Source organism: Dreissena polymorpha, chromosome 10, assembly GCF_020536995.1.
Source record: "Dreissena polymorpha isolate Duluth1 chromosome 10, UMN_Dpol_1.0, whole genome shotgun sequence".
Lineage (NCBI taxonomy): Eukaryota > Metazoa > Mollusca > Bivalvia > Myida > Dreissenidae > Dreissena > Dreissena polymorpha.
In genome coordinates this window covers 89,838,186-89,851,633 of record NC_068364.1, presented here as the reverse complement: position 1 = coordinate 89,851,633, position 13,448 = coordinate 89,838,186, and the positions used below count along the sequence as shown (strand labels likewise).

General features: G+C 35.0%; 1 protein-coding gene across 6 annotated transcripts in view; it reads left to right on the top strand.

The window, feature by feature from the left end:
- The window catches only part of LOC127848211 (cytosolic purine 5'-nucleotidase-like), a 35,886-nt gene extending 22,487 nt beyond the window's left edge, over positions 1 to 13,399 (top strand). For 2 of the 6 annotated variants that reach the window (XM_052380531.1, XM_052380530.1), the window contains 2 exons: positions 7,053 to 7,171; positions 8,140 to 13,399. In XM_052380531.1, the coding sequence (XP_052236491.1) occupies positions 7,053 to 7,171; positions 8,140 to 8,463 (443 nt within the window). In that variant the 3' untranslated portion in view covers positions 8,464 to 13,399. The remainder of the gene's footprint in view (positions 1 to 7,052; positions 7,172 to 8,139) is intronic. The other 4 variants (XR_008034417.1, XR_008034418.1, XR_008034420.1 and 1 more) reach the window with 4 other exon arrangements.
- Positions 13,400 to 13,448: the final 49 nt, after the last annotated feature.

Sequence of the window (13,448 nt, the reverse complement as noted above, 5' to 3'; positions counted from 1 at the left end):
TGAATGATTACAGGTATTATTGTCCCCTATCGGTTTCACCGGAGTGGACTTAAGGTTTGCGCTCTGTGCATCAGTCTGTCTGTCAGTCCATCACACTTTTCTGGATCCTGCGATAACTTTAAAAGTTCTTCATATTTTTTCATGAAACTTCAAACATGGATAGATGGCAATATGGATATTATGCACGTCGTTTTATTTTCTTCCTACGCCAAAAATTCTGGTTGCTATGGCAACAAATATGTCCAAAAAAAAAAATCTGGCAATGGTGGAGCCCGTTGGGGACATATATTGCTTGGCAATAGTCTTGTTGACAATAGGCATCTAGTTTGATCACGTGTTATGAATATGTGTTAATGATTGCTGCTCAGCTTGTTTATGACCACATTTATGCTGATGTGCATTTATTTTCATTAAGAATGACATTTTAGACTTGTCCTTTAGTTTACCACAAATTCTTAAAGCAAATGGACAGTGCTCTGTGAAAAAGGGGGTTTAATGCATGTGCGTAAAATATTGTCCCAGATTAGCCTGGGCAGTCCACACAGGATTGTCAGTGACGACTTTTTCTGCCTTTACTGGATGTTTGCTAAAAAGAGACTTTCTGCAAACAAAAAAATACCATAGAAGCGGAAAGTGTCGTCCCTGATTAGCCGTTGCGGACTGCACAGCCTTATCTGGGCCGACACTTTACTTCATGCATTTAACCCCCTTTTCACAGAGCATGGCCCAAATATAATTTTGAAAGCTTTCTGACTGTCAACACAATTTTAAGTGTTTTTTCTTAACTTGCACAAATGTTTAGCGCTTAATTCACAAACAACTGAGTGTTTTACTTAACTTTCACAGAATGATCATCTTTTTTTTTCACAAACAACTATGTGTTTTTACTTAATTTGCATCTAATGTTTAGCATTTCTTGTTTTACTTAGTTCATCACATATTCATGTATTTTTCACAAACCGTTTATTTGAACATGTGTATGAGCGCCCTCTTGGAAAAAAGGACTTAATACATGTGTATAAAGTGTAATCCCAGTTTGGACAACAGTCCCACAGGCTAATCATTAACGATACTTTCCACTTTTATGGAATTTTTAATTTGAATGAAAATCTGGTCTAGGTGGAAAGTGTTTTGCGTAATAAGCGTGTGCAGACTGCACAGGTTAACTTAGGGGGACACTTTGCAAACAAGCATTAAGCCCTATTTTCCCACAATGCAGCACATATCTTGTTCTTTGGATATGCAAGCACGTTTTTCACTTTAGTATTAAGGTCTATTTATAAATCCCCCACCCCCTTTTAAGTTTAGAACTCTTTCTCTTAGGTGTTCTATGTAGTGTTGTTACTTATGATGAAAGGAAAATGTACTATAATTATTGGATATGGTAAGGTAGTGCATGGGTTAGTTGCAATCAGGGGTGTAATGCTCTTATGGTGTTAACATAAGAAACTTGTTCCAGACAGATTAATTTCCTGTTAATGGACTTGTATTGGTTGCTGGTGTCTAACTGTAGGGGGATTGAAACCAAGTTTCTAAGTGTCTCTAAGTTTTCGGACAGTCTATTTTACAGCGCTATTTTACCAATTTTGGTCCTGTTTTCGATATCTAATGACACTTCAATCATGGGGTTTTACAACCAGATTAACATCATAAAACATGGCAAGTGCATGCCTGAGGGCAACGGACCATTGCATTTGCGTTATTGAGTAAATAACCTTGTAAACCGGTATTAAACAATGGTTTCCCCCGATAACATAAGTGTTATGACAATTACTAGGGTTAGTGCCAATTAACAGTTAAATTATCTACCTCAATGGTACTACCCCTTCTCAGTAAAATAACTGCGACAAATACTTAACGCTTCAAAGTGTGATGCACCCTATTGCACGTTTTACGAACAATGGAAGGTGTTAGACAACAACTATCGGAAATGAACAAACAAAGAATTCATAGTTTGCTATTTTTATTGGGTTAATTTCAGGTTCATACTAGGGCGTATCGGTACATCACATGCTCATTTTTGAACTCGTTGGTCAAGGTACAACCTTGTAGTAACTTTCTGTCAAATATATTAAGAGTTTAATATTATTTAAAATGCAGTGCAAACATATATAACTGTAATTTATACTATACGGCATGGTATTTTACAAGCGGGTGCTATTACCGGTAGTCATTGATACAATAGACGCTATTTTCATACACTTCAATTTTCGAATGTCCGAAAACATAGAGTAATTACGGTAAACCCTTTTTGCCAGAAAAGGCTCCTTTGTTAAGTATGCATGTTGGGACAGGTATGCACGTTTTACAAACATTTCTTGTCAATCAAGAAATATATTTGTTGAATGTAGAATTAAATGTATTGCTCTTGCATTTCTCTTAAAATAAAATAATATTTATATTTGATTTGAAATTTGTACGGAAAGGTTGTTTGGAATATTGTTTTTTAACATCATGTTTTTTTTAGTCAAAGGCAACATTCAATTAAAACCTTTAAAGAACAACTAGTATCAAAATGGTTACATGTTTGGATAAGGTATTTTTTAAGTTTATAAACTTGAAATACTAGTAAATTCTTTAAAAAAACACTTTTTTTCAGAAATGCTGAGATTAAAAAGAAATTTGACTAAAATAACATTTTGAATGATTGTCATAATGCTTGGCCTGACAATTACAAACCGTTAAACAAAATCTGTTAGTAAAGTAAATGAGATCAATGTTACAATCGTACTGATTGGTCAATGTTTTTAAATGTGACAAATATAAAATAATTGAAATATCATAGTTGTGCTGCAAAATTAATGAAAAAGCAGGATGATGATCATGACAATCAGTAGATTAGGGAATGGAAAAAACAAAACATGCACATTTTGCAACGCATCATAAAGTGCCAAACAGCATTTTTTTTTACAATGCACCATAAAGTGCCAATCAGCATAATTTTACAGTACACTATAAAGTGCCAAACAGCATAATTTGCAGTGCACCATCAAGTGCCAATCAGCAATATTGACAATGCACAATGAATTGCCAATCAGCATAATTTTGAATTGCTCAATCAAGTGTCAATCGGCATAATTTACTATTCACCATGAAGTTCCAATCAGCAAAATTTGAAATGTTCCATTAAGTGCCAATCAGTACTATTTGCAATGCTCCATAAAGTGCCAATCAGCATAATGTGCTATGCACCATAAAGTTCCAATCAGAATAATTTCCTGGGCACCATAAAGTTCTAATCAGCATAATTTACAATTCCACCATATGTTCAAATTACCATAATTTACAATGCTCCATAAAGTTCCAATGAGGATTATTAGCACTTCTCCATAAAAAGCCAATCAGCATAATTAACAATGCCACCAAAAGTTCCAATCATTATAATTTGCAATCCTCCATCATGTGCCAATCAGCATAATTTAAAATGCACCATAGACTACCAATCTTCATAATATACTCAGTTCAGAAAAGTGAATATCATATTCTAAGGAAATTATTAGACTTTTTGAGTTTGCTTGACAGAACATTTTGTGCAGTAAAGTACAGGTTTTAAATGTGGAGCTTAAGACATGTTTGTGTTTTTCTAGGTATGTGATAATCCAAGATGTCTGGTTGCATGTTTTTGCAGTTTGAATAGTTGTGGTAGCTAGCTCAGCTTTGTAGTCTGCTTCATGACTGGGTATTCACCAAACAATTCTTCGACTTAAAATATAGAATATTCTTTAAATAGGAACATTAAAGAATTTCTTTGATGTCGTGATAAAGTTGTCATTTACCACCTCTATCTCTATCTATTTTATTGTTCATGTTTTTAGCTCGGCTGTTTTCGGAGAAAACCCGAGGTATTGTCAAAGCCAGCTCGTCGTCTGACGTCTGCCATCCGCCATCCGCGTTGTGCTAAAACCTTGACATTTGTCTCTAAATCAAAGTGCTTCCACATACAACTTTGAAACTTCATATGTAGATGCACCTTGATGAGTTCTACACGCCACACCCATTTTTGGGGTCACTAGGTCAAAGGTCAAGGTCACTGTGACCTAAAAATAAATAAATAAATAATTCTGACAATCTTTAATTTATTCAAAACTGCACCCGCAGCTGAGCGTTGGCACTCGTTATATGGTGCTCTTGTTCATAATAATGACCAGTGGTAGCGTGTATGTATTCAAACGCTGGATGCATTTGCTTGGTTCAATGTCTATTGTTTAGTCGAAGTATGAGCTGTTGAATGAGGACCCAGGACTGTCTGCTTTTTTAGATGCCAGAAACTATTCATTATGATGAACTTAAATATTTTGATCAAGTACTCTGTTGCTTCAAACAATCTCTGGACATATATATCAATATTTACTTGCTTACAAATAAATTATTGTGTGCCCTTGAAATAAGCCATTTGTCTTCATAACATGTTATAAGTTTGGGGAGTAAACTTCTAGCCATTTCCAAAGCTAATGAATTAAAACTTTAAACATATGTCATCACAATAAAGTGTAATGTGTGAACAGTGATCAGTGTGTTCTTGAGTTATGTGATCTTTAACTTTAAAAGCATAAAACGATTTAAGATTTTTGAGCAAACTTCTTTATTTCTCCAGAATTTGAATTAAAACTCTAAATATGTCATCACCAAAGACTGTAGATGCGCAAGATATTTGTTCAAGCACAGTGATCCTAATGTTTTTTAGTAACGTGCCCTTGAAATAATCCATTGGCAGGGCTTCTTTTCCTGTGGCAAAGCTGTACATGGGTATCTTATCCCTTTATCACTTAGATATTTATTTTGACGTTTTTGTAGTCCCTCAGAAAGTTAAATTGAATTAAATACTTTTCTTACAAGATTCAACTTGTACAGGCTTCATTTCCAGCCCTTAGATACTGATGAGCAGCAAACAGCATAAAACCTCAACAGACTGCGAGTTACTGGCACGCTGTTCTGGTTTTATGCTGTTTGCAAAAGCCATTTTAACTTTGCTTCTTATGGGGGAAAGGGTTAAGTCACTTTTGTGTCTAAGCTTTAGTTTTTATGGGAGAGGTATTGAGGTAGCTATTAATAATTCTTTATCACTGAATTTTTTTTGTTATTTTTTTTTCCCGCAGAACTCCATTCTCATTATATTTATACGCCTGTTTAAAAATAAAAGAAACATTATGGGAAAAATCAAAGGGATAGGATTATGGGTGGCTGGGTGAATAATATGCCTGGAGCATAAATTTGTGGAGTTTGGATCGATTTTAAAATAATTTTGCAAAAGTGATCAGCATGATGAGGCAGATTGTCACATTCAAGAACAGGGCTAATTTGTCCACGGTCAATGTCCTAAATCAAGGTCAAAGGGAGTGTCACATTCAAGTACCGGGTTATTTTGTCCATGGTCAATATTCTAAATCAAGGTCAAAGCGAGTGTCACATTCAAGTCCCGGGTTATTTTGTCCACGGTCAATATTCTAAATCAAGGTCAAAGCGAGTGTCATATTCAAGTACCGGGTTATTTTGTCCACGGTCAATATTCTAAATCAAGGTTAAAGCAAGTGTCGCATGCAAGTACCGGGTTATTTTGTCCACGGTCAATATTTTAAATCAAGGTCAAAGCAAGTGTCACATGCAAGAACCAGGTTATTTTGTCCACGGTCAATATTCTAAATCAAGGTCAAAGCAAGTGTCACATTCAAGAACCGGGTTATTTTGTTCACGGTCAATATTCTAAATCAAGGTCAAAGCAAGTGTCACATTCAAGAACCGGGTTATTTTGTCCACAGTCAATATTCTAAATCAAGGTCAAAGCAAGTGTCACATGCAAGAACCGGGTTATTTTGTCCACGGCCAATATTCTAAATCAAGGTCAAAGCGCGTGTCACATTCAAGAACCGGGTTATTTTGTCCACGGCCAATATTCTAAATTAATGTCAAAGCGCGTGTCACATTCAAGAACCGGGTTATTTTGTCCACAGCCAATATTCTAAATCAAGGTCAAAGCGCGTGTCACATTCAAGAACCGGGTTACAATGTCTAAGGGCAATGTCTTAAATCAAGGTCAAAGCGATGTCACATGCAAGAACCGGGTTGCTATGTCTAAGGGCAATGTCTTAAATCAAGGTCAAAGCGAGTGTCACATGCAAGAACCAGGTTACTATGTCTAAGGGCAATGTCTTAAATCAAGGTCACAGTGAGTGTCACATGCAAGAACCGGGTTGCTATGTCTAAGGTCAATGTCTTAAATCAAGGTCAAGATCACATTTTAAGGTCAAATGTAAAATATTAGAAATCATTGGAGATTTTTTCCAGTCTTTACCTGAATCTTTTTTTAAATTGATAGATGTATCTTTGTGACAGTAGCACAGTTGTTGTATTTAAGATTATATATTAAAGTCACTGTCGTATTGGTAGTAATTACCATAGTTTTTGGGTATTTGATAGAACCAGAACATGTTGTCGCAGAAAGGATTGATGGTAATTCAATGTAAAATAAGATATTTAAAACAAAACTGTGAAAAGTCAAGGGCTTATGAAAAAGACTTGATATAAATATATATTTCATGATTGTTATTGCTGACTTTAGCAAGGTTTTATTCACTCTTATTGCTGACTCTGAACACCTGAAAGTTAGTGTGTATAATCCATAGTTCTAAAATTGGCTGAATTTTGTTTAAAACAATATCCTCCCAGGTTTTGTATGTATTCACATCTTGGCTTGAGTAAATCCTTACAGAGGGTTCACTTTTCGGATGAAGAACTTAGTCGTTACAATTATTGAAGTGCATATGTAGAACTTGCATGCAGAGCTTTCATGGTCACTACTTTATCATCTTAATTTCCTTCTTTATGTTTTGTAATTAAATGTATATCAATAATATTTTATCTTACTTACATAGTATTGCATGTAAATTGATGTTAAATTGAAATTTCTTTCAGAACTATTTTAAAACTAATTTAACGTTTTCATAACTTTTAAGAGCCATGCCTGGATGCAGGTTGGGTCCATGGTCAACTCGGCTTGTTCATAAGACAGGAATGCCCATAATTTCAAATAACATCCCACTCCTCTGTATTTACAGGTTCACGGCAGACGTTCTTTGCGTCGCAGGTGATGCGCTACGCCGACCTCTATGCCGCGTCCTTCCTCAATCTCCTGCACTATCCGTTCTCCTACGTGTTCAGAGCACCTGCCATGCTGGTAAGAACACTTGGTAACTCACGTCTTATTCAGTGTTTGAACCTGTTTTTGAAATTTCCATCAAGTGGATGAAGAGTAGCAAAGCTGTTTCATTTGATTGCCTCAAAATATATACAATTGACCTGAAACTAACAATTTTATAATTGCAAATAATGATACTGATTGTCTGCGTTTTATGATGTGATATAACTTAGCAGAAAACATCGGTCTTAAATTGTTTTTAAACTCTAAGACAAGGTAAGGTCAGACAAGGGATTTTTTTTTTATATTGCTGAGGCATACATAAAATGGGTCCTATACAAGTCTGTCAACAGTTGGCAGTATGCGGCGCTGAAAGAAAATGTTTTTGGTGTTACATTTTTATGTCCCCCACCACATTTGGCATGCAGGTGTATCTCATGGAGCTGCACATTTTGAGTGGTGAAAGGACAAGGTCATCCTTCAAGGTCAAAGGTCAAATATATGGGTCAAAATTGCTCATTTTATGGACACTTTTGCAATATTGAAGATAGCAACTTGAAATTTGGCATGCATGTGTATCTCATGGAGCTGCACATGTTTAGTGATGAAAGGTAAAGGTCAAGGTCATCCTTCAAGTCAAAGGTCAAATATATGGGGACATAGTGTTTCACAAACACATCGTGTTTTATTTTGCAACAAGGAGAATATTTTGACGTGCTTTTATGCATGTTTAAAAATTACGTGTACATTTATGCACTATTTATCCAAAACTTAATTGGTGTTCATGCTTAAACATGCACAGTCTGATAACCCATTAAAATCATGTGTACAATTTCGCATCATTTATCTTAAGTTTAACGTGTTTATATCATTAATCCTGCTCAGATTGATAAGCCGTTAAAATATTGTTCATACATGTATTGATAAACCGTTAAAATCTTGTGTATAATATTTTACACCATTATGCACCATTTATGCACATGCTCATATTGTTCCACCAATACCAGATGCCTCACGAGTCCACAGTGGGTCACGAAGACATCTTGCCCTCCAATGAAATCATTACTTCGAGGTCTCGTACAATAACGGAGGAGGACCTGCAACAAGTGTTGTCACAGACAACTATAACCCCCAAGCGTCCGCCCATTGAACGCTCAGACACCCTGAAGGAAAATCTCCGCCGATTCGCGGACACGCCCCGCCAGTTCACACAGGTCCAGGACGATGATATCGACGGCCCTAAGGATAGCGGTAAGGAACTCACGCCTCCAAAAGAGGAGGAGGAAACACCCCCCATTAACACAACGAATGAAGTCGTTGTGCAGGGCTAGTGGGATGATGAACTAATGACCATGGTTGTTGGTTACTGTTTGGAAAGACACAATTAAGTTTTTGATAGCATCTGTTGGTTATAAGACAATTTACACATTTTAGTTATTATCTGTAAGTTATTAGATGTTTAACACCTTTTTAAATATGTCATCTTGTTGAAAGTTACTATTTTATTAGAAGTTTAGAAGTAATGCTTTCCGCTGCCATGAGACCATAAACTACTGACAGTTGGTTGCTGATTGCTTTTATAAAAGTTTTATAAGAAATTTTAGTTCATTTGTTGGTTATTAGAAGATAAACGCATTTTAAAAGATTTCAGCTTGTTTATGGTAAATGTATTGTTAGAAGTTAAGAAGTAAAGCGCTCCGCTGCCATGGCTATCATTTTGGACGATGATCAATTTCAATGTTAATGTTTGTTGTTGTTTGTTTTTGCCATACACTTGTAAAAATCTCATTACTATTGATAATGTTGCTTGCACAGTTTAATTTTTGTGGTTCTTATTGACATATCAGTTCAATGTAGCCTTTGACAGGCCCTAACTCAGAGAGCAGAAATATGCTGGGTTACTGTGAGATACCAACAACAAAATGTACTTTTTCGTGATTTTTTAAGATCATTTTTTCTGAGAAGTTACGTGCCAGTGAAGGAACCAGTTAAGCTCGTTTCAATTATTAGCAGATTGATTTTAATTATTTTCTTTTTTGTTATTAAAATGTCTTGTGAAAATATTTTAATGTTGGACAATCTTTCTAATGCTTCCAATTTTAACTAGAAAAATTTGTTTCATTTTTGTAGCGTGATTTGTGGAGTCCATGCGGAAATGTGGAGAAATGCTGGACATGCAATGTGTGTATGTTATCCTATGTTCCATGTTGATTGTTCAGACGTTCTCAAGTTAATGTTTCCAATTTAAATCCACACCAATTTAAATCCACAGTTTTGTTTGGATTTATAAGATAATCATTACTGGTCTAGTCTGTCATTAGTTTGCTTTACTTAATATCATTTTATTTTTATTTTACATGTTATTGTTTTCTTTCATGTTAACATTTTTTTATAAACTTATGTTATTTTTTCATTTTTGTTGTTTGCTATATTTTATAACTAGGGATAATTGAAATCAAGACAATTTTTTGTTTTTAGACAATGTATAAAGTCTATGCAGGCTTGTAATATTCGGAGTGTAATTTAAACGCTATTTAAATATTTAGTGTTTTTTCTGTTATCGATAATAAGCAGTACAAACGCTTAATTACTTAACTGATGTCTCTTCATTGCCAATTGTTTTTATACAAACATATATTTTAACCCTTTCAGTGCGGGAACCGAATTTTAAAGGCCTTTGCAAACAGTTTGGATCCAGATGAGATGCCACAGAACGTGGCGTCTCATCTGGATCCAAACTATTTGCTATTCTGATAGTATTCTTTGAAAAAAAATCAAAGAAAATGCTAATTTTAGAAATTCAGCAGACGACATTTTAGCAGACGACAAATTTCCCAGCATGCAAAGGGTTAAACACTTTTCTTAGTCAGGATAGGCATTGCTTGTTTGAATAAAATGCATGCATTCTTTTTAAATTTGTGACAATTTTTTTTTAAATTGTAATTTAACCATACTGTGCACAAGTCCTGTCATCTGTTACCAGTACATATGTTCTTATAATCTGACATTAAGTCCTCATCAGGTCACTGACTCGACTGTTGTCATGGTTTAGGCATACGTATTTTAATATCAAAAACAACCATTTTTATTCTTTTTTTTTTTCAGAATTCTGAAAAACAATTTTATCTGATTGGTTGATTGGCAACTTCCGGAGTAATGTGATACATTGTTATAAAAGTTGTCGGAACAATTTATGTTGATAAATGTGTGTTGTATGTTGCTATAAGTCGTTTTAATGTTGGTGCTGGTTTTTTAGTTGCTTTTGCTTTTTGTTATTCACATACTTAAGTTTTAGATTTTTAAAATAGTTTAATGATTTTAACACTACTTAATAAATATCCAGTATTATAAATATTTACATATCTTTTTTTATCCAATATACAATGCAGGCCCAGTTTATAACTTTAAAACTGTGTGGTTAAAAATGTTTTATGGAATGTACATGTAGATAAAAAAGAACACTTAATATTGTAAGGAATGCCAGGATTATTCGGCTATATTAACCATTTACCTCTTTATTATGTATTTTGACGCATGTGTGGTCACTTAGAAAGTTAAATTTAATTGTAGACCTTTCTTACTAGATTCGAGTTTTAAAGGCATCAATTCTTACCCTTTGATAGTGATGAGCAGCAAACAGCATACAACCTGAACAGACTGCAAGTTACTCCCAGGCTGTTCTAGTTTTATGCTGGTTGCAAAAGTCATTTTCACTTTGCTTCTTATGGGGGAAAGGGTTAAGAATGTATAGTACTAGGTTCCAGAATGTGAAAACTGCACTATTGTCATGATATTTTACACTTACAAGGTAATTTGTGAATACATCCACAGGTATACATTTGTTTTCTAGTTCTGTTTGTTGCTTTGAAATCCCCAAAATTGTATACAGACATGTTATGTTATGATTGTAATAGACTCTCATCAAACTACCATAAATCCTCTTGAATCACATTATATTATGCATTTTGTTTATCTTTTTTTTGTAAAAACATCAAATACTGGTACCATTGTTTTGTTTGTTTTATTGTATTTTCAAATTCAATAGGTGTTCAAAATATTGAAACGGGTGGTTATACTGTAAATTACTGTAATTTGATCAGACTTTAAAGCACATGCAGTGAAAGACCAAACGCTTGCCAATCATGAGCCTGTATGTTCATTTCTGCATTGAATATTAATATGTGTAAAAAGCATCACTTCATCCACTGAACCGCTGCATGCAAAAATGGTTCTTATGCAATATGCGTCAAGTGTAGCTCCAGACAAGCCTGCGCATCAGTCTAATCTGGTTTGGAGCTACCCCGTCTGCTTATGAGGTTAGGAAACCTTTCATGACTTTATAGGGGACAGCAGCTGGTCTGGAGCAATGATGGGCAAATAGGCATAAGAATCATTGTCCCATGATACTGCTCACATGTGATTATAGATTTAAAGTTTTACCCCTTTGACAAGTTTTCTTTGTACATACAAACATTATAAACCTTGAAGAATAATCCATCTGTATTTATCCCCCCACAAACAAAGTTTAGGGGGGTATTTAGGAGTGAGCTTGTCTGTCGGTCTTTGGTCGGTCCGTATTAAGTGTCCCCTCTCTAATTCAAGTAGTTTTCATCCGATCTTCACCAAACTTGGTCAGAAGTTGTATCTACATAATGTCTAGGCCAAGTTCAAACATGGGCCTTGTCGGGTCAAAAACTAGGTCACGGGGTCACTTAGTGCGTTTTAAACATTCAGCATGTTGTCCGCTCTCTAATTCAAGTAGTTTTGATCCGATCTTCACCAAACTTGGTCAGAAGTTGTATTTAGATGATCTTAAGGTCAAGTTCGAACATGGGCCTTGCCGGGTCAAAAACTAGGTCACAGGGTCACTTAGTGCGTTTTAAACATTCAGCATTTTGTCCGCTCTCTAATTCAAGTAGTTTTCATCCAATCTTCACCAAACTTGGTCAGAAGTTGTATCTAGATAATCTTAAGGCCAAGTTCGAACATGGGCCTTGCCGGGTCAAAAACTAGGTCACCGGGTCACTTAGTATGTTTAACACATTGAGCATGTTGTCCGCTCTCTATTTCAAGTAGTTTAAATCCGATCTTCACCAGACTTGGTCAGAAGTTGTAACTAGATGATGTGTAGGTCAAGTTCGAACATGGGCCATGCCAGGTCAAAAACTAGGTCACGGGGTCACTTAGTGTGTTTTAAACCTCACCATGTTGTCCGCTCTCTAATTCAATTAGTTTTTATCCAATCTTCACCAAAGTTAGACAGAAGTTGTATCTTGATAATGTCTAGGGCAAGTTTGAATATGGGTCATGCCGGGTCAAAAACTAGGTCACGGGGTATCTTAGTGCATTTTTTAACATTCAGAATGGTGTCAGCTCTCTAATTCAAGTAGTTTACATCCGATCTTCACCAAACTTGGTTAGAAGTTTTATGGAGATTATCTTAAGGCCAAGTTAGAACATTGGCCTTTCTGGGTCAAAAACTAGGTCAATGGGTCACTTAGTGCGTTTTAAAAATTGAGCATGGTGTCCGCTGTTTTTTGTGAAGACAACATGAAAAATATTATGTGTCAATACAGCATGTGGGGGTAATCGTCATGTCTGTGACAAAGCTCTAGTTTCCTTTGTTTTGAGCTGTTTTTGAAATCACACTCTATCAGCTTATTGGTTTCTTTCAAGTATTTTTACAGGAATTTCCAATGGAGCACTTTTGAAACAGTTTCCTTTATTTGCATTTATATATAACAGTAGTGGAAGTTTTCACCTTATAACATACATTTTTTAAACAAAAACAAAGATCATTGCAAGTATCATAAAAGCTTCTCAAATTGGAAAAAATGGCTCTTACAGAAAAGAAAGCAATCTCCATGCTTACCTTAAATCACAAATTGTTAGATTTTGTAATTATTTCAATGCTGTCATTAAGGAGCTGATGTTTTAAAAGATAAACAGCCAAAGTATTAATTCTTTCAGCCTCTGTTGATGGTTATGTATTATATTTGTTAAGTTACTTTTGTCCATCTTGCATGTTTGTATATGTCTACAGATATGTTATTGCTTCTGATCAGTCTATACATAGATATTTATAAACAGATCTGCATGTGTGCATTGTATTATAGACATCTTAATATTTTTTTTAATTTTAATGTCATTCAGATGCAGTGTAGAAACATGTTCCATGTTATTGTGATCACCAGCATGCAAATGTACAGCTTTAAGTCTTTATTTGTTATTCGGCAATATATTCATTAATAAATCTAGAGATAATTCTGTGTGAGTTTGCTTAGTAATATATGACGATTGACGAGGGTTCAAAGAA